At 50.2% G+C, this 20,591-nt stretch overlaps 3 protein-coding genes across 9 annotated transcripts; 2 read left to right on the top strand and 1 right to left on the bottom strand.

The window, feature by feature from the left end:
• Positions 1–7,062: 7,062 nt before the first annotated feature.
• Positions 7,063–14,677, top strand: SYVN1 (synoviolin 1). Of its 5 annotated transcripts, none has more exons than XM_027959898.3 (16): positions 7,063–7,315; positions 8,510–8,658; positions 8,884–8,976; positions 9,066–9,218; positions 9,346–9,394; positions 9,816–9,919; positions 10,537–10,663; positions 10,758–10,857; positions 10,935–11,000; positions 11,096–11,212; positions 11,305–11,468; positions 11,743–11,871; positions 11,961–12,116; positions 12,196–12,382; positions 13,236–13,387; positions 13,463–14,677. In XM_027959898.3, exons 2-16 carry the CDS (start codon positions 8,527–8,529, stop codon positions 13,567–13,569), a joined length of 1,836 nt encoding a protein of 611 aa, XP_027815699.1. In that variant the 5' UTR covers positions 7,063–7,315; positions 8,510–8,526; the 3' UTR covers positions 13,570–14,677. The 5 variants fall into 5 exon arrangements, with proteins under 5 accessions (XP_027815699.1, XP_027815698.1, XP_042094150.1 ...); XM_027959897.3 differs by lacking the exon at positions 7,063–7,315 and adding an exon at positions 7,602–7,668; XM_042238216.2 differs by lacking the exon at positions 7,063–7,315 and adding an exon at positions 7,602–7,869.
• On the bottom strand, positions 14,585–18,554 carry MRPL49 (mitochondrial ribosomal protein L49). 2 transcript variants are annotated; one of them, XM_004019666.5, is made up of 4 exons: positions 18,458–18,554; positions 16,987–17,131; positions 16,076–16,200; positions 14,585–15,964 (listed from the first exon to the last, which is right to left on the bottom strand). In XM_004019666.5, exons 1-4 carry the CDS (start codon positions 18,533–18,535, stop codon positions 15,818–15,820), a joined length of 495 nt encoding a protein of 164 aa, XP_004019715.1. In that variant the 5' UTR covers positions 18,536–18,554; the 3' UTR covers positions 14,585–15,817. The 2 variants fall into 2 exon arrangements, with proteins under 2 accessions (XP_004019715.1, XP_060260297.1); XM_060404314.1 differs by having other exon boundaries at positions 16,987–17,138; positions 18,459–18,554.
• A 146-nt stretch (positions 18,555–18,700) lies between these two features.
• FAU (FAU ubiquitin like and ribosomal protein S30 fusion) lies at positions 18,701–20,331 on the top strand. Of its 2 annotated transcripts, XM_004019665.5 has the most exons (5): positions 18,701–18,802; positions 19,071–19,153; positions 19,245–19,389; positions 19,941–19,996; positions 20,161–20,331. In XM_004019665.5, the coding sequence occupies exons 2-5, from the start codon at positions 19,079–19,081 to the stop codon at positions 20,284–20,286; spliced, it is 402 nt and encodes a 133-aa protein (XP_004019714.1). In that variant the 5' UTR covers positions 18,701–18,802; positions 19,071–19,078; the 3' UTR covers positions 20,287–20,331. The 2 variants fall into 2 exon arrangements, with proteins under 2 accessions (XP_004019714.1, XP_060260298.1); XM_060404315.1 differs by having other exon boundaries at positions 19,941–20,331.
• The last annotated feature ends 260 nt before the right edge of the window (positions 20,332–20,591 follow it).

The raw sequence follows: 20,591 nt of genomic DNA, 5'->3' as shown, positions 1-20,591 counted from the left end.
CCAGAGTTGCTCAGATTCATGTCCATTGAGTTGGTGATAGTATCTAACCATCCCATCCTCTACCAACCCCTTCTTTTGCTTTCAATCTTTCCCAGCATTGGGGTCTTTTCTAATGAGTCAGCTCTTCACATTAGGTGGCCAAAGATTTGGAGCTCCAGCTTCAGCAACAGTGCTTCCAATTGATATTCAGGATTGATTTCCTTTAGAATTGACTGGTTTGATCTTTTTCCAGTCCAAGGGACTCTCAAAAGTCTTCTCCAGCATCACAGTTCAAAAGAATCAATTCTTCAGTGCTCAGCTTTCTGTATGGACCAGCTCTCAGATCCAGATATGACTACTGGAAAAACTATAGCTTTGACTATACAGACCTTTGTCTGCAAAGTGATGACTCTGCTTTTTAAAACGCTGTCTAGGTTTGTCTTAGCTTTCCTTCCAAGGAGCACGCATCTTTTCATTTCATGGCTGCGGTCACCATCTGCAGTAATTTTGGAGCAGAGTCCAAGAAGATAAAATCTTTCACTACTTCCATTTTTCCCCCTTCTATTTGCCATGAAGTGGTGGGACTGGATGCCATGATCTTAGTTTTCTGATTGTTGAGTTTTAAGCCAGCTTCTTTCACTCTCCTCTTTAACCCTCATCAAGAGGCTCTTTAGTTCCTCTCACTTTCTGCCATTAGAGTGGTATCTTCCACACATCTGAAGTTGCTGATATTTCTCCTAGCAATCTTGACTCCAGCTTGTGACTCATCCAGCCCAGCATTTCAAATGTTGTACTCTGCACAGAAGTTAAATAAGTAGGATGACAACGTACAGCCTTGTCATATTCCTTTCCCAATTTTGAACAGTTGTCCCATGTAAGGTTCTAACTGTTGCTTCCTAACCCACATACAGGTTTCTCAGGAGACAGGTAAGGAGGTATGGGACTTCCATCTCTTTAAAATTTTTCCACAGTTTGTTGTGAACACAGTCAAAGGCTTTAGTCAATGAAGCAGTAGATGTTTTTCTGGAACTCCCTTGCTTTCTCCATGATCCCACGAATGTTGGCAATTTGATCTCTGTTTCCTCTGCCTCTTTGAAACCCAGCTTGTACATTTGGAAGTTCTCAGTTCATGTACTGCTGAAGCCTAGCTTGAAGGATTTTGAGCACCTTGCTAGCATGTGAAGTGAGCACAATTGTAAGGTAGTATTCTTTGGCATTGTTCTTCTTTGGGGTTGGAATGAAAATTGACCTTTTCCAGTCCTGTGTTCACTGCTGAGTTTTCCCTCTGTTCATTTTCAGTATACAAAATTCCATCACATGATTAAATTACAACTTACTTATGCATTTTCTTCTAAAAATGCCTACTTGGATGTCTCCTCTACTTATGAAGAACCGCAATGAATATTCTCTGCATGTGTCCTTTCTGTACACATGGGAGACTTTCTCAAGGAGTGAAATTGCTAGGTTGAAGGGCAGCTATGTGTTTAAATCTACCAGATATTGCCAAACCACTCTGCTTTACCTTCTTCCACCAGAGTTACTTTGCTTTATGTTCTTTTTGGCCATGCCTCGGCATGTGGGATTTTGGTTCCCACCAGGTTAGAACTCATGCCCCCTGTGGTGGAAATGTGGGGGCTTAAACACTGGATCACTAGGGACAGGGATGTTAAGGCTTTTACTTTTTGCCAACACTATGAATAAAAAATTATATCTCATTTTTATTTGTACATTCATTCCCCTAATTATTGGTGATGTTGAGGATCTTTTCAAGTTTTGTGGATTAACTGGTTTTATTACACAGTCCAGGAATCAATAAAACAGCATTTCATCTAACAACTAGAAAAGTGCTCCAACCATTTTTCTTTCAGGTTTTCTTGTTGATTTGGAAGAGTGCTCTTCATATTCTGGATACTAAGCCTTAGTCTTCTCCCAATCTGTCATGTATTGTTTCCTTTACTTATGGAATCTTTTAATTTTTTTAATGGCATAAATTTATTGAGGCTTAACTGACATATGTCATTTGCCCACTTAGAGTGCACAATTCAACAGATTTTTAGCAAATTCATCAAGTTATACAACCTTCATCATAAATCAGTTTTAGGACATTTCCATCACTTCAGTATGATTCTTCACGTCCACTGTTAACCCTATTTATGGAATCTTGAGTGCATAGAAATTTTATGTTTTAATGAAGTCAAATGTATCCATATTTGTTTTCCTTTATGGTTTGTGCTTGTTGGGTCTTTTTAAAGGAATCCTTGACTACCTCGTATTTCCCCATATTTTCTTCTGAAAGTTTAAAATTTTTGCTTTTTAACATTTAAGTGAATCAATTTTCCTAGAACTGATTCTTGTATACTGTGTGAAATAGAAATCCAGTTATTTCCCACATGGATAATCAGTTGTGTCTGGAGGAGAAATGAAGATAGTTAATACTGAGTCATCTTAAAAATATTTGTTGGTCTATTCATGTTCTCTATTCTGTGTTGGGTCAGTCTTACACACCTTTTCTTTTCTAGGAAATTATTCCGTTCACCTAAGTTTTCAAATGTATTGCCATAAAATTACACCTATTATATTCTTATTATTTTTAAACCTTTGCTGTGTTTGTGGTTATCTCCCATTTTTATTCATTATATTGTTTACTTTTAACTTCACTTTATGTTCTTAATCAGCCTTGCCAGAGTTTTGCCTATTAGCTTATTCAAAGAGCCAGCTTTGTACTTTATTAATCTTCTCCCTTTTATTGACATCATAGAAGTATTGAGTGTTCTGCTTCACAGATATGGTATATCTCTCCATTTATTTAGATATTTAATTTCTCTTGGCAATGTTTTGTACTTTTCAGTGTACAAGTCTTGCATATTTTTACACCTCCTGACCTGGGGAGTTCATCTTTCAGTGTCCTATCTTTTTTGCCTTTTCATACTGTTCATGGGGTTCTCAAGGCAAGAATACCGAAGTGGTTTGCCATTCCCTTCTCCAGTGGACCACATTTTTGTCAGAACTCTCCACCATGACCCATCCGTCTTGAGTGGCCTTACACAGCATGGCTCATAGTTTCACTGAGTTAGACAAGGCTGTGGTCCATGTGACCAGTTTGATTAGTTTTCTGTGATTGCGGTTTTCTGTCTGCCCTCTGATGGATAAGGATAAGAGGCTTATGGAAGTTCCTGATGGGAGAGACTGACTGTGGGGGAACTGGGTCTTATTCTGATCGGGGGGACCATGCTCAGTAAATCTTTAATCCAATTTTCTGTTGATGGGTGGGGTTGTATTCCTTCCCTATCGTTTGATGTCACCACCCTTGTGGCAGAAAGTGAAGAGGAACTAAAGAGCCTCTTGATGAAGGTGAAAGAGGAGAGTGGAAAAGCTGGCTTAAAACTCAACATTCAGAAAACTAACATCATGGCATCTGGTCCCATTACTTCATGGCAAATCGATGGGGAAACAATGAAAACAGTGAAAGACTTTATTTTCTTGGGCTCCAAAATCACTGCAGATGGTGAATGCAGTCATAGAATTAAAAGACGCTTGCTCCTTGGAAGAAAAGCTATGACCAACCAAGACAGTGTATTAAAAAGCAGAGACATTACTTTGCTGACAAAGGTCCGTCTAGTCAGAGCTATGGTTTTTCCAGTAGTTGTGTATGGATGTGAGAGTTGGACCATAAAGAAAGCTGAGCGCCGAAGAATTCATGCTTTTGAACTGTGGTGTTGGAGAGTCCCTTGGACTGCAGGGAGATCCAACTGGTCCATCCTAAAGGAAATCAGTCCTGAACATTCATTGGAAGGACTGATTCTGAAGCTGAAACTCCAATACTTTGGCCACTTGATGCAAAGAACTGACTCATTGGAAAAGATCCTGATGCTGGGAAATATTAAAGGCAGGAAGAGAAGGGGACAACAGAGGATGAGATATTTGGATGGCATGACATGAGTTTGAGCAAGCTCCGGGAGTCGGTGATGGACAGGGAGGCCTGGCATGCTGCAGTCCATGGGGTTGCAAAGAATCAGACACAACTGAGACAGAACTGAACTGAAGTAGTATTTTTAAATTTTTAATTTCCAATTGTTTACTACTAATATTTAGAAATGTAGTTTCTCTTGCATACTGACCTTCCATCCTACATCTGCTGAACTCACTTAGTTCTAGTGGCTTTCCTATGGATTCCTTGGTGGTGGTTTCGTCACGCAGTCACATCCAACTCTGTGCCTCCAGGGACTATATGGCACACCAGGTTCCTCTATGAGATTTCCCAAGCAAAAATAGTGGAGTGGATTGCCATTTCCTTCTCCAGGGGATCTTCCTGACCCAGGGACTGAACCTGGGTCTCCTGCATTGCAGGTGGATTCTTTACCAACTGAGCCACCAGGGAAGCACTTAGTAGTGTTTATATAGACAATAATGCTGACCGTGAGCAAAGACAGTTTTATTTCTTCTTTTACAATCTGTAATTTTTTCCCTTGCCTTAATCTCCTGGCCAGGACCTCCAGCACAATGTTGAGTAGAAGTGGGAAAAGCAGACATCTAGCCTTGCTCATCTTAGAAGTTGTATAATTTGTTGGCATAAAATTGTATGATACTCTCTTATTGCCCTTTTAGTATCTGTAGAATCTATACAGATAGCACCCGTCTCAATCTTGGTATCAGTAATTTGTATCTTTCTCTTTTTTTTCCTGATCAATGTGATTAGAAAGTCTATCAATTTTATTTGTCTTTTTAAAGAACCAGCTTTTCCTTTGATTTTTATTTCTGTATTTCATTGATTTCCTTTCTGAATTTGATTACTTCCTTTATTTTGCTTATTTGGGGTTCAATTTTTCTCTTCTCTTTCCAGTTTCTTAAGGTAGAAGCAGAGGTCATAATTCCAATCCTTTCTTCTTTTCTAAGATAAGCATTCAGTGCTATAAATTTCCCCCAAATACTTCTTTAGTGGAATCTCTTAAGTTCTATTATGTTTTCACCTTCACTCAGTTAAAAATACTTTCTAATTTTTCTTGTGGTTTATTCTTTAATCCATTACTTACTTAAAAGTGTTTTGTTTCCAAAAATTTGAGGATTTTCCAAGGATTTCTCTTGATTGCAATCTAATTCTATTGTGGTCATAGAAATACTTTATATGACTTGAATTCTTTTAAATTTATTGAGTCTTGTTTACTGTCCCAGAATAAATCCGTCTCCCTGGAGAGGAAAATGGCAACCCACTCCAGTATCCTTGCCTGGAAAATCCCATGGACAGAGGAACCTGGCAGGCTACAGTCCACAGGGACAAAGACTAACATGAACGAGCAACTTGGCACACACACACTATCAGTCTAGGTAAATGTTCTATATTCATTTAAGAAAAACATGTATGCTGTAACAGAACATATAAAGTGTTCTGTAAATGTTCATCAGGACAAGTTATTGATATCATTGCTCAAGTCTACTGTGTCCTTGCTGATTTTCTGCCTACTTATTGTTCTGTCAGTGAATGAGAGAAGATTATTAAACCCTCTGACCATTATTATGTATTTGCCTATTTCTCCTAGCAGTTCAACCAGGGCAGTCTCATCAGTGGTGATACTGTTTGCTTGGGAATCTACTTCCGTTCAGTGTGCGGCAAAAAGAGTCGGGCCTCCATCCTTAAGCTCAGGACCTCTAAAAATGAGAGTCAAGTTCATTGCCAATGTCAGCCCAGGGTGCTGAATGCCACTATACCGGAAGCACAAAATATCATGGGAACACATAGAAGGGCTCCCATCCAACTCAAGAAGTTAAGCAATGTTTACTGTGATTATAACTGAGAAGAAAGACATTCCTTGGAGAAGGAAAGGACTTTGTGGACAAAATTTAAATGAAGGAAAGAGGAAGAGGGCAGATACATAATTGGGGGAAACACAGAGGCATGTGGGGGTCACAGAAGCTCAAGGAGAAGACTTTTAAGAATCAAAGAGATGGGGACGTCCCTGGCTGTCCTGTGATTAAGACTGGATACTTCTACTGCACGGTGCACGGATCGGATCCCTGGAGGATCAAAGACCCCTCATGCTAATCGGTGCAGAAGGAAGGAAGGAGAGTTCGGTTGAGTCACCAAAGAACTGAAAGCGGCCCACTGGATATAGTCATTAGAAAGTCATAGATGGTCTTATAAGGGAGCCAGCTCAGTAACAGGCTACAGGTTAAACTGATCAGGCCAACTCAGGTTAACAAGTGGTGATAAAGGTGACTGAGGCTAACAGTATGGGAATTGAGTTTGACAGATCCGGTGTCCATCCCAGGACTTGCTAAATCTCTATACCTCAATTTCCAACATATAAAATGAGAATGTATAAAATAAGAACACATAAAATGCACTGCAGGAGACATAGGAGACGCGGTTAGAACCCTGGGTCGGGAAGATCCCCTGCAAAAGGGCTTGGCAACCCACTCCAGTATTCATTCTTGCCTGGAGAATCCCCTGGATAGAGGAGCCTGGCGGGCTACAGCCCATAGGTCGCAAAGAGTCGGACACGACTGAAGCAACTGAGAACACGGTACAAAACGAGACTAGCACCACTTAGCTTATCAACTTCAGTGGTTGATGATTAAATGCGATGACGGAGGAACACGCAACGCACGGTGGGCGCATTAACTCTATTCTCTCAATGAGCAGACTGGGTTGGCTGATTGACAGCCAAGATCTAGCGATCTGTGGCAACGGTGGGCCAGGACAGAACGATCTAAGAACAGCAACGCAGTAGGCTTGGGGAGGGGTGAAGGCACGCGACGGTGAAGTCACTCCCTTTGCATAGAACACTCCCATCGCAAGGTGAACCGGAATGAAAGGTCTATCTTCTACTCAGTCCCAGGTACACCTCCCTTTTGCGGCGGAGCAAACGTTCCCCTGGGGCAGACTCAGAACACCCGCCCACGGATTGCGCACTCTCTACTCGCTACCCTTCTGGGGTTGGAGCTAGCCCTAGGCAACGCTACCTTCCGCCCCTAGCAACGGCTCAACTGCTTTCCTCTTCCTATAGGCCAGCAGTTTTCATTTCTTTTTCTGATTGGTCCGCGTAACTCTATTTTGAGCAATCAGTAGCAGCCACGGGGATCTAACTCACTCCCACCCAATTTGGGGGTGATCTAGGAGGGAACACGTTTTCCTTTCCTGCATCCAGTTCTCTGAGAAAGCACCTAACTTATCAAACTGTTGTGAGTCCCCTTGGAATGAGTCTCTAAGACATTCTGTTTATTTCTCTTAGGCCCGTAATGTCTTTCCCTTGCCTACGCAGCCCCTCCGAATGGTACGGCCCGCAAGACTCCCCTCCCACCCTCCTCTCCCGCTAGCAGCTTTGAGAGCCCGTGTCCGCGGGTAAGTTAAGTCCACTCAGCGGCGGAGACGCTACCATCTGTGCTTAGTAAATGGGGAGACTCTAATCTTCCCCGGGTGCCCCTCTGCCGCTGAGACCACCTCTCGTCTCTCTCATCTGTTGCGCGAACCATAGGCGCGAACCCCAGACAGGTGGTGGGACTGCCGCTCCCGGCGCCACCGGCAGCGCGGGCACAGGAAGGGGGCGCGTGGTACGACCCACGCCCCGCCCCGCCCCGCCGGAAGTGAGGTGTCTCACCCTCCAAGTTCCGGCTCGCAGGGGGTGGGGAGTGTTGTTAACCGGAGCCGCCTCCGCAGTCGCGGGCATTGAGCGGGCTCGCGGTGCTGGGCTCCTGGTGAGTGGGCCGGGGTCGGGCCCGGGTTGTGGTTGGAGTCGGGACCTGGGCGTTCCCCCTCGAAGCCTCCGGGGTTGACGCGCCGCCTCAGCCCCGCCGCCCGCTGTCGGCCTGTCAGCTGGTGGTAGACGGGCGCCCGCGCGGCCGCTCTCCCGGAGGCCCGGCCCCGCCTGCGGCGCTCGCAGCTCCTGGCGCTTACAGGTGCGCGGCGGTGGGGGCGACCCGGGTCCCTATCCGTCCCGCTCCTGCATCCTGACGGTCGGCCGTTTCTCCGGTGCCCCGAGTTGACACTGCCCCGGGGGGTGGGGGCGCCAGGGTTCCAGGCTGACGTACCCCGCCCCGCTCCCGCGGGGCGCGCGTCAGAGCTGCCCACCCTGACCGAGCTGTCACTGGCGCTGTCCCTGTCCGGCTGCGTCCCCCAGCACCTTGCCTTCTCCCAGACCGGACAGCTTGTTCCCGCTTCTGGAGGTTTCTGCTGTTGCATCCCACCCCATCAAAGTCACTTTTAGGGGCAAAGGGACCAGGTCCCTTCTCCGACTTTGCTGCCTTTCCTCATTCTTCCCTAGAGGCGGCGGTCTGGCAAGGCAGCGTGGAAAGAGCCCTAGATTTGAAACAGGACTAATTCAGGCTCCAGGCCTTGCGTCAGTGTAACCTCTTAACCCCTTTGAGTCTCAGCCTTCTAATTTGTAAGATAGGGGAGCATATGTTATTCTTGACGCGATTTTGGTGAGGACGAAGTGAGGTTTTCTTTCCTTTCTCCTGTTTATTAACACGGCGTCTCAGGCACAGTGCTAGGTTTGCACGGTATGGGTATCAACAATTCTCTCTTTTCCCCTTGCAGGTCCTCAGGCCAGGGCAATGTTCCGAACTGCCGTGATGATGGCGGCCAGCCTGGCGCTGACCGGGGCCGTGGTGGCTCATGCCTACTACCTCAAGCACCAGTTCTACCCCACGGTGGTGTACCTGACCAAGTCTAGCCCCAGCATGGCAGTGAGTTCAGGGCTCGGGGAGGGAGGAACTCCCTGGGAGGGAAGGAGGAGTTGGCTTGAGACAGGGGTGGGGCTAAAGGTCAGGTAGGTAGGAGAAGAGTGAAATAGCTGCCAGACCTAATTTGGAACCAGTTGTGTTGAGGATGTGGAGAGGTTCTTGAATGATGAGCCCCGGACAGAACAAGGCAGAAAGTGACCTCAAAACATAGCCTCTCTTCACTCCTAGGTCCTGTATATCCAGGCCTTTGTCCTTGTCTTCCTCTTGGGCAAGGTGATGGGCAAAGTGTTTTTCGGACAGCTGAGGGCAGCAGAGATGGAGGTAAGATGTTCATGGCTCCGAAGGTGAGGAGCAGGGAGCTGGGCAAACAGAATGTCTGAGTTCCATATCCTTCGTTGTTCAACCTCCAGCACCTTCTGGAACGTTCCTGGTATGCTGTCACTGAGACTTGTCTGGCCTTCACCGTCTTTCGGGACGACTTCAGCCCCCGCTTTGTTGCTCTCTTTACTCTCCTTCTCTTCCTCAAGTGTTTTCACTGGCTGGCTGAGGACCGTGTGGACTTTGTGAGTTGGGTCAGGGGGTTCTCTGGAGCAGAGTGGCTAGAGGGCAGACTCGTGGAGTGAGGGCTGGGTTCGGGGTATGGGGTGAGCCCCAGACTTCCTGACAGGCCCCCTCTCTGCTCTGCCTCAGATGGAACGCAGCCCCAATATCTCCTGGCTCTTTCACTGCCGCATTGTCTGTGAGTGAGACCCACGGGAATGGAGAGGAGGGAGCTTGAGGGAGAAGAGGCGCCATGAAGGACTGGAACATGAAAAGTCATTACCCATGGAGCATGCCATAGAGCATAGGCTGCCCGCTCCACCCACAGCTGTACAGGAAAGATAATTTAGGAAGTTAATTTGCATCATCTCTGCCCTGTTCCACTCCAGGGCTTCTCAACTGCCTGGCCCCTTGTTAGCTCTTTGCCTCCTCACCGGGAGCTTGGGCCACCCTTAGGCAGAACCAGAGATCCCAGGGGGCCGGGTTCGGTGGAGTGTTGCCCACTTGACTAGATGGCTGGGGCCATGGTGGGCTTGAGGGTGGGAGCTGTCTTGGAGCAGGAAGTGGCTGTCAGGCCCTGGGCTGACCCCACCAACCTCCCATTTGGGGGGTCCCCACAGCCCTTATGTTCCTCCTGGGTATCCTGGACTTCCTCTTCGTCAGCCATGCCTATCACAGCATCCTGACCCGAGGGGCCTCTGTGCAGCTGGTGTTTGGCTTTGAGGTAAAACTGGCTTGGGAGGTTGGGAGGACAGGCCTGAGGTGGCACTGCACGTGCCTTGAATCACTTCACAAACCTTTACCGAGCACCTGCTCTGTGGCCAACCCGTGTGGCCACCAAGGAGCAGCTGTCAGTCAGTCCCAGCCCTGCCCACTACACACTCCTAAAAGAGTGGGCAAGGCCTAGAAAGGCATGTGTGGAGGAGCCCTGACCTGTTGCTCAGTTGATGCCAGAGGAGCTTGCTGTTAATGGACAGAAGGAATTAGCTTGATGGACAGCTGGGGAGGTGTGTCTGGTGATGATGGTCCATCTTTGTTGAGTGCTTTCTGTATGCCTGGCCCTGTGCTGAGCATAACCTGCATCTGTTTTAATCAGCAAAGCAACACTGTTACACAGAAGCAGTTAATTCTGTCAGTGACAGACATGCAAACTGAAGTTCAGAGTGGTCTAGTGAGTTGCTGAAAGTCCCATCAGCTAGTGAGTAGAGAAGCGAGGAGGACCCTGGTGGCGTCCAAGCCTGTGCTTGTCCTGTGGCACTCTGCTGTGCACAGGCCTGGGGATAGCAGAGTCTGGCTGGAGCAAGGGGGCTGCATTCTTATGTTCCCTGCCCTCCCCACCAGTATGCCATCCTGATGACCATGGTGCTCACCATCTTCATCAAGTATGTGCTACACTCTGTGGACCTCCAGAGCGAAAATCCCTGGGACAACAAGGCTGTGTACATGCTCTACACCGAGCTGTTCACAGGTGAGAGGAGCCTGGCCCTCCCCAACCTGTACCAGCGTCCCCAGCCTGGCCTGCCCAGTCCCGTGACCCGTCACTCTCTGTCCCCGACGCCCAGGCTTCATCAAGGTTCTGCTGTACATGGCTTTCATGACCATTATGATCAAGGTGCACACGTTCCCCCTCTTCGCCATCCGGCCGATGTACCTGGCCATGAGGTGAGCCTAGCCCGGCCCTGCCACACCTTCGACCCCTCCCCTTCTGTCTCCCTCCTCTACTGAAACTGTCCTTTCAGGCAGTTCAAGAAAGCTGTGACTGACGCCATCATGTCTCGCCGAGCTATCCGCAACATGAACACTCTGTAAGTGGCCCCGTCCCAGCTGCTCGCCCAAGCTCTGCCCCAGGTGCCCCACCTCCAGCTCTGGTCTTGACGTGCCCTTGGCCTGTTCTGACCAGGTATCCAGATGCCACCCCAGAGGAACTGCAGGCGATGGACAATGTCTGCATTATCTGCCGAGAAGAGATGGTGACTGGTGCCAAGAGACTGCCCTGCAACCACATTTTCCATACCAGGTGGGACAGGCCGAGGAGCCTGGCCATCAGGGGTGGCTCTGGGAGGCAGAATCCCAGGGACCTGCCAACCACTGCCTGGTCTTGACCCCCAGCTGCCTGCGCTCCTGGTTCCAGCGGCAGCAGACCTGCCCCACCTGCCGTATGGACGTCCTTCGGGCATCGCTGCCGACCCAGTCACCGCCACCCCCTGAGCCTGCAGATCAGGGGCCGCCACCTGCCCCCCACGCCCCACCACTCCTGCCCCAGCCCCCCAACTGTGAGTGGCCCCTTCATCTGGCCGTCCAACAGTGTTGGGTACTTGCCCTGGACTGGGAATGGGAAATCCTGAGGTGAAACAGAGTCTCTGCCCTCTAGAGGAGGTGGGGGGGCCACAAGGGCTGGTCACAGGAAGAGACATAGATGATTGCAGTCACAAGTGATCTGTGCTGAGCTCAGAGGGCCTGTGGGAGCAGAGGACGGGACATCCAGACCCCCGGCCTGTGACCTGGATCTATCAGTTGGACCTTTTCTCACCACTGGTCTCTCTACAGTCCCCCAGGGCCTCCTGCCTCCCTTCCCTCCAGGCATGTTCCCGCTGTGGCCCCCCATGGGCCCCTTTCCGCCTGTCCCACCTCCCCCCAGCTCAGGAGAGGCTGTGGCCCCTCCGTCCAGCAGTGCAGGTGAGCCCTTTGGTACATCAGCCAGGGGATGGAAGCAAGGGAAGCAGAGGCCTGTCAACACTTGCTGACTTCCTGTTCTTGCTCTTCAGCCGCCCTTTCTCGGCCCAATGGAGCAGCCACAACCACAGCCGCTGCTGCCGCCTCTGCCCCAGCACCTGGCTCTGCCTCTTCCCCGGAGGCCAGCCCTGCCCCCGGTTTCCCCTTCCCCCCTCCCTGGATGGGCATGCCGCTGCCTCCACCCTTTGGTAAGTGGGGCCTCTCCAGGGGTGGTTTGGGGAGGTGGGGGCTGTCAGGCCCAGGCTGAGCCTCTCTCTCTCCCTTCAGCCTTCCCCCCCATGCCTGTGCCTCCTGCAGGCTTTGCTGGGCTGACCCCAGAGGAGCTGCGGGCTCTGGAAGGCCACGAGCGACAGCACCTGGAGGCCCGGCTACAGAGCCTGCGCAACATCCACACGCTGCTGGACGCCGCCATGCTGCAGATCAACCAGTACCTCACCGTGCTCGCCTCCCTGGGGTACGTCTGCACCGGGGGCCAGGGTGGGTGGCAGGGTGTGGAGCTGCCAAGAGAAGGCCCCCAGCGGTGGTTTTCAGCCCTTTTCTCCTGCCACCCTTTGATTCAGGCATTCTACCTGTAGGCACACCCAAGGTGTCAGGGTTCTTTTTTTTTTTTTTTTTTTTTTTTGGTGTCAGGGTTCTTAGTGACTTTTTATCCTGCCCCTGCACAAGGCCTGTCGGGATCTACAGAGGAGTAGGGTTTATTAAAGAGCTGACCTGAATCTTGTTCCTTTACACTTTCCTAAAGTCAGATTACTCATAATTCCTGGTACTTCAGTTTTGTCTTGTACACCCTCTCTTGACACAGGGTGACACTTTGACTGGGAATCACTGCCCTTGATCTGAGACAGCAGATAAAGTCACCTGCAGCTAGCCTGGCCCAAGTTCAAGTCCCAATCCTATCACTCGCTTCGTGACCTTCGTTACCTTACTTGAATAGAGGTGTTCTAATTCCTATTTGCAGGGAGCGTGTACAAAGTGCATGGTACCCAGCAATGTCAGTACAGACTTGGAGGGGAGCTTGAGTCTGAGACTCGTGTGCTTTGTGGGTTATTCAGTGGACTTTGTTGGTCTGGAAGGTGCCTGGCACCTCACATGGGGACTCGGCAGTGTAACAGTGAACGTGGCCCGCAGTCCCTGCCTGTTCGTGGTTTACTGTCTGTGGTACAGAATTCCAAGGAGTCACGCAGCATTTGTTCACTGGCGTCCGCTGATGACGTTGGTGCTGGACTTCACCCTGCCAGGCGCACCGAGTGCAGTCTGTCCAGTCAGGCCAGGATGCCACACCCTCCTCTCATCCCTTCTCTTCCTAGGCCCCCCCGGCCTGCCACCACAGCTAACCCCACTGAGGAGGCTGCCCCTAGCGCTGTTGCTGCCACCTCTTCCACCAGCATCCCCAGCTCTGAAGCCACCACCCCATCCCCGGGAGCCTCCCCACCAGCCCCTGAACCTGAGAAGCCTTCAGGTAGTTGCGGTCAGCCCCCGGGGAGTGGGCCAGGGGCCTTGTCTGGGTTCCATTTCTGGACCTCTCTGTCCCCAGCTCCGGAGTCAGCGGGCACCGAGGAGCTGCCTGAAGATGGGGAGCCTGATGCAGCGGAGCTGCGCCGCCGCCGCCTACAAAAGCTGGAGTCCCCTGTTGCCCACTGACAACGCCCCAGCCTTGACCTGCCCCCTCGAGCAGCCCTCACTGGGACACATCCTGCCACCAAGTGCCAGCTCCCTCCCTACCTGCACCAGGGAGTAGTAACCCCCAGCTCTGGGGCGGAGGAGGTGGCACCCTAGACCAAGTGGAAAGAGGCTGGAGGCCCCAGCTGACTCTAGCCCTTACAGTCCCCTGGCAGCCATGGGGATTTGGGGTCACTTGCAGGCTTTCTCTCCAACCCTTCAGCCTTGTATTCTGCTGGGACCGTGAAGGCAGAAAGGTGCAGCATCTGAGACGCCCTCTGACCCCCCAATGCCCTTCTGGGAGAAGGGGCAGCCCCTCTGAGCCCCCCTTGTGTGTGGAGTCACGCTGCAGTGCCGAACAGTATTAGCTCCCATTCCCGAGTGTGGACTCAAGGGGCTGGAGGCAGGCCAGGAACTTGCTCTTGGGCCCGCCCTCCAAGACTGGTACCTAACCTCTTTTCCTACCTAAACTCTCCAGAAGCTCTTTGGGTGGTCTGCTGTGCCCTTTGTGCCCTGTGGCACTTCCATGTCTTACTGGCAACCACACAACTCAGGGAAAGGAGTATCTGGGGGTAGAGGGGCAGGCGACAGCACCAAGGGGCCCTGCTCTGCCCCTCCCCCCTGGGCCCTTTTCTCCCTGTAGTTTGTTTAAGGTGAGACTCTGGTCTCACCCAGCAGGGACCGGGCAGCCTCACTCTAGGCTGAGAGCTCGTGTGTCTGATTCTGAACCACTGCAAGCCTCAGAACCTATGGAAAGGCCACTTCTTAACTTGCAGAATTTCTCTTGAGTTTAGAAGAATGGGAGTTATTCCTTGCTATGTCTTCTGGCTTAAATTTTGAATTGGAATGCCTGACCCCCAGGAAAGGGAAGCAGGAGTGCTGAGCCCCTCATCGTTCCAGTTTAGAGAAGGCTCTGGGCCAGGTAGGGCCCACAGGAGCCAAGGCCTTGCCTGCCCTGTTTTTTTCCCCTTGGTTTTATGTTACAAGAGTTGCTGGAGACAGTTTCAGATGATTATTTAATTTGTAAATATTGTACAAATTTTAATAGCTTAAATTGTATATACAGCCAAATAAAAACTTGCATTAATGACTGGTGGAACTGGTGTGATAGGATTGGTGTGCCACACTCCCTTTTTCTAAACTCAGGGTGTAGCCTTGAGAGTGGCCTGGAATCTGTGGGTTTATTTATATAAGGCAGTACTGTCCCTGGGCACAGTGTTGAATTATAAGGTCTTCGGAAGATATACCCATTTTACATCTGAAAAAAACAACCCTAGAGAGGGTAACTACCTTGCTTGAGGTCAGAGCAAGTAGGGGAGCCATGCTTTGAACCCTGTCTTGAGGCAGCCTGATCTGAGGTGGGGATGGGGTGGGATCTCAGGTCTCTGGCCTTTAGGACTCCCAAGGTGAGGCAAGTGTGAAGGTTCCTTGGCTGGGGCAGGATAGGATGATAGGGACAAAAGGTCAGTATCTTCCTGCCTTAAGTACACTGTCCAGCCTTGATACCAGGTCAGCAACCTAGAGGGATGGCTGTGGGCTGCGCCAGGAACTCTCAAGGAGCCCTGCAGGCCAGCTAATCACTTTAGCTTCCTGGAGCTAGAAGCCCAGTCAGGTCCAACTCTAATACAGAATGAGATGGAGGCCATTTTTTACCTCCATGGGTAAAAGGAATGAGCCCAGGGTCTGACGTGCATGGCACTTGGAAATGAAGACCTCCAGGATCTGTGTCTGAGTCAACCTAGGTTCTCTGTAGCCTCTACCAAGCCAGGTCTGACCTAGAAGGGCTCAAGGATTTTTTGCAGCAGTGAAGGTCTGCGGGCCAAGGAAGAAATGTGCCCAATGGGTCTGCCCTGGGCTACCCTCCGGTAAACCAGGCTGGGCTATTGCTTTTGAGAGAGGGGCAGTTAACAACCTCTAAAGCTTGAGTGGCTAAAGTCAAGGAGCTCCAAAGAAGGGAGAGAAGGATCACGCCAAAGTGGGGCAGGGAGGAATTAACACTCCCCTCAACTTGGCTGTTCCTGGTGCGTCTCCAATGTTAGACAGCTCTCCCCCAGTGCTGACACCCACACAGAGTCCCATTTCCTCCTTTATGCATGCAAGGCCTGCTCCAAGAGCCCTCAGCCCTGGTCTCTGTACCCTCTCTTTGCTTGTTGCTTCAACAGCCTCCTCCCGGGATCCCCAGGACTCCAGTCTGAGGGGGATGCTGTCACAGAGGCTGCTCAGCTGGGCATCAGAAGCCCTTCTCCAGGAGCCAGGCTTTGAGCTGCTGATCAAAGTAGCCCTTGATCCGAAGGGTACCGGTCACCTCATTGACCTGGGTGATAGGTGTCTTCCCCAGCAGTGGGCTCAGAAAATCTTCCACATCCTTCTGCAGGGCCTGGGGGAAGATGATGGATCAGGCCTGGTCAGGAGACCCTTCCCTCCAGAGGCTCCTGTCCCTTCAGCCCTGAAAGGTCAGAACTGGACCCTGACCTACCCACCCACTTACCCAAATGTCCCCCTCCACCTTCCGGATCACAGTCATCTGACGGTTTCCATGCGTGATGTCCTTATAGACTGGGATGTTGTGCATCCGAGAGCGCCGCACGAAGTAGGGCAGGTTGGGTGGGGGGTCTGTGACAGAGAGGGACAGGGATAAGTCAAATGTCCTCAGACTTCCTCTCACCTCGCCTTTCTCCTAGGTGTGTAGGGGGTCAATGCACACTACAGCAAAGCCACCTCCAGACTTCAGATCAGGAGACCCGCTCTTTCTGTAAGTTTAGTGCCAGGATCAGCTTGTTCACACTGGTACCTCGAGGCCCAGCACAGGCCCGGCACCAGCAGGTGCTGAAGAAGAAATGAAATCGGGGCTATGCCTTCCTGGATCTTTGGGTCCCCCTCTGGAGCCAATTGTTGCCCTTCTCCACTAGGTCAGGGAGGCTAAAATCAATCTGGCACAAAGGGATGGCGATTTACAAGAACCAAATACCTAGCACAGGCCGAGCTCTGCACAATGCACTTTAATGTGCTGAGCAGATGAGCTCTATTTTGCTGAAACTAGGGTTGGAAGAAGCTAAGCAACTAGATCATACTGACAATGCATGGCAAAACCAAACTTGGACACAGAACTGCCCAACTCCCAAGCCATGTTCTCAGTTATGGCCGGGGTAGAAGTTTTTGGGTCATCTCTCTATGCTTCACTTTTCCCACATGAGAAGACCTCACCCCAATAGTGTGAATGGATGGGTCCTACTAAAACAGGTATCCAATCCCAGGCCCTTTGTTGAACCTAAGATGCCAGCTCTAAGTGATCTCAATATAACCCTCTGGGAAGTCAAGAGCCTGGGCCAGGGCAGAAAGACCTCTAGGGAGAGGGATGTTTCCCTGCAGCCTTCAAGCTATCCCCATCACCCAGCTCACCTCTAGGGGGCTGCCAACCACAAGGAGTGGGATAATGTTCGTGCTTTGGGGGCTTTGGGATGCTGGTGGGGGGTAACAGGCGCTCCACAAAATGGTATTCATCCACAGACTCCAGGAAGCGGGGGTAATCAGGAGTCCCCTGGGTCTGGCTCCGAGACAAAAAAAAAAAAAAAAATCTCTCCATCAGCTGGCAGAACTTCAGTTAAGTAGAAAAAGGAAACATTACAGGCAAAGAGAATAGTATAAATAAAAGGCTGGAGTTTAAATAGTATAAATAAGAGGCTGCTCACTGCACTGCTATCCCTTTTCCTGGGGTCAGGAGGTAGGAAAGCACCAGACTTGGGTTAGCCAGGCTGCAGGGTACAGGATGAGGCCACAGCGTTACCCTCAGGGTACAAGGCTGAGGATATGATGGTGAGTGCCACGGACTCAATAGACACGAATCTAAGCAAACTCCGGGAGATAGTGAAAGACAGCAAAGCCTGGTGTGTGCTGCAGTCCGTGGGGGACATGACTTAGTGACTGAACAACAAAGGGTCCAAGTCAGGAACTCAGAAGGGCCTGCCTCTCAGTACTTTTGTGGGACTCAAATGAGAAGTGTGTGTATACCTCTGGAACGACGAGTAACCCTAGCTCCAACCAATCCGGCATTTTTCATTATTTTAGTTTCTTCTGAAGATTTTACTGAAATATTCCACCTCTGGGTTAGGGACTTTCAGCAATCCTGATAATTTCCCACTCACACTCATCTGAAGTGACCTTCCCTCACCTGAACATTTCACGCTCAAATTCATTTGGACACAACCAGGCACTAAGTGCCTAGGGGTACTGTTTCACTTAATTCTTTTAATTCGACATGTTAGGGGTTTTACTACCTCCTTTGTACATCCAAGACATATAAAGACATTAGCAAACAATATACCTAAGGTCACATTACAGTCTGTCCTTCCATACTTCTCCCAACAGAAAGCCCGGGCTCCCAAGGTTACAATGAGAATGAAAAGATGAAGCGGCCTATATATCTTGAGTCCTAGGTTCCCAAAAGTCTCGCCAATGATCTGGGGCCAATCTTCACCCTCTGGCTTCTTCAAAAAAAAAAAAAAAAAAGGACGCAGCCAGAAAAGAAAAAATCTAGGCAGCGAGAGTCGGATTGCTGATTAACTCAAGTTGTCCTGTTAACTAACTCAAGTTGTCCTCCAATCATATTTCAATCCTGTTAATTTAATTAACTCAAGTTGTCCTCCAATCATATTTCAAGCCTGTTAATTTAATTAACTCAAGTTGTCCTCCAATCATATTTCAAGGCCCACATTCGGAAACGCGCTCCAGGCCCTGCAACCTTCTCTGTCAATCTTGTATCTGAGCTCCCGAAAAGTGCCCCCTAGGGAGGGGCGCAGTTTTTAGATTATAAGGCACACAGTGAGCCTCACACCTAGCCCTCTGCCCTCAGCTCCAGGATCAGCTCTCTCACCAGTCGCCGTAATCCGCAGCCCGGCGGAACACCGGTCCTCCAGCCCCGCAGCACAATCCGAAACGTAGCCGCCGCCATCTTGAACTGTCCGCTAACTAGCTTTCTGCGTGCGCAATCAGCCTGGTCCCGCCCCTTCCTGTTCGCCCCGCCCGGGACTGAGAAGGCGCCTGCGCAGTCTTAAAGAGGCGGAGCCAGAACGGCTTCGGGCGGTACAAATATCAGAGGCCGTGGCGGTCGCTCCTCAGTGACGTCGCACGCAGCAGGCGGAGAGGACGTGCGCTTCCTCGCTCCTTCCTCTTTCTCGACTCCATCTTCGCGGTAGCGGCAGCGGTGTCCGCGATCTAGGTAAGAGTTGGGCTACGGGTGGATCTGAAGGACTTACTAGCAGATTGGCCTCGAGGTTAGAAGACGCGGAAAAAACAGGGAACGAGGGACTGTTCTTGGGGCTGATTCCTGTCGGTCCTTGCTGGCAGTTCGGGCCTTACCCACGTGAGACCCCGAGACCACCTACTTCCCTGCGCATCCGTCCCCGTCCGCCCACCCATTTACCGATCCTCCTCTCTCCCAGAGTATTTCTTCTCTTAGAAACCACCCCTCCCTATCTTTTTTTCAGTCGCCAACATGCAGCTCTTTGTCCGCGCCCAGGAGCTACACACTCTCGAGGTGACCGGCCAGGAGACGGTCGCCCAAATCAAGGTAAGACTCCCTGGTGCCCTCTGGTTTTTTTGTGCGTGTGTTCTTCATCCTCGCTCCTTGTGGGAACGCTGAACCTTGTTTTTCTCCTTAGGCTCATGTAGCTTCGTTGGAGGGCATCGCTCCAGAAGATCAAGTCCTGCTCCTGGCTGGCACCCCCCTAGAGGATGAGGCTACTCTGGGCCAGTGTGGGGTGGAGGCTCTGAGTACTCTGGAAGTAGCCGGCCGCATGCTTGGAGGTGAGTTGGGCAGGACTGTCTTTTGAACCGCCTGTAATCTTAGGGGTGTAGAGTGTGTCCTCAATCCAGGGTGGTTCTTCCTGTTTATCTCCCTCAGAAGGAACTTTTGAGCGGTCCACGGGAGACTGAGCCAGAGTGTAGTTCTGTTTCAGTCACTTACCAGATAGACTCTTGTCTGGGTCCTAGTTTCCTCGTCAAAACTGGGTCGTCAGACCAGATCACTAAAGTGCATTTTGTCGTTCACTCGCTAAGTGTGTCCTCCTTTTTGCGACCCCATGAACTGCAGCACACTAGGCTTCCCTGTCCTTCACTATCTCCCGAAGCTTCCTTAGGTCTTGTTTAAAGTCAGGAGCTAGAAAATTCTGAAGTGGCACTCCAGAATGTTCCAGACTAGACATTCTTGGTCAGAGTTCAAATCTCTATGACTTTGTTTTCATTTCCTCTTGGGCCCATCTTGCCTTTAAAAGCTTAAGTTGGAGGGAGGGAGAAAGGATTTTGCTTGGTGATGCCTTCTTGTTCTAACTGCTTGCTGTCCTCCTTTCCCACTACAGGTAAAGTCCATGGTTCCCTGGCCCGTGCTGGGAAAGTGAGAGGTCAGACTCCCAAGGTAAGTGAGAGTATTGGTGGTGGTGTTTGGATTTTGTTTTTTTCTGGCACAGATAAGCCAAAACCCTGGGCTCTTGCCCTGTTTGGTTTCTTCGTTATTGGCAATGAGCCAGAGGAAGGCCTAGAAGAGGCAACCTAGGTCTGATCATCCCTCCCTTTTCCCAGGTGGCCAAGCAAGAGAAGAAGAAGAAGAAGACGGGCAGGGCCAAGAGGCGTATGCAGTACAACCGGCGCTTTGTCAATGTTGTGCCCACCTTTGGCAAGAAGAAGGGCCCTAATGCTAACTCCTAAGTCCTCTGTAATCTTGGCTTTCTCTAATAAAGCCACTTAACCCGATCATACCATTGTTTCATCTTCATTTCCAGGGCCTGAGGGAATGATGTGGTTTCTAGGGCTAGTGGTATGAACAGGCCTCACTTTGGTTTCCTGGCATTGTAAACTCAGTGACTGGACGGGAGTGGAAGAGTGGTAAACATGTTTTTAAAAAACTTCCTGTGAAAATTGGTAACCACAGAGGCCAGCCTTTTGGGGAATATCAGTCTAGTGTTTCTCTGAACTTGGAATAGGTGTGGCCTTACTGGAGTCCAGGTCAGGAA

Source organism: Ovis aries, chromosome 21 (assembly GCF_016772045.2).
Source record: "Ovis aries strain OAR_USU_Benz2616 breed Rambouillet chromosome 21, ARS-UI_Ramb_v3.0, whole genome shotgun sequence".
Classification (NCBI taxonomy): Eukaryota; Metazoa; Chordata; class Mammalia; order Artiodactyla; family Bovidae; genus Ovis; species Ovis aries.
The sequence above is the reverse complement of the archived record's forward strand: the minus strand, read 5'-3'. Positions and strand labels throughout refer to the sequence as shown.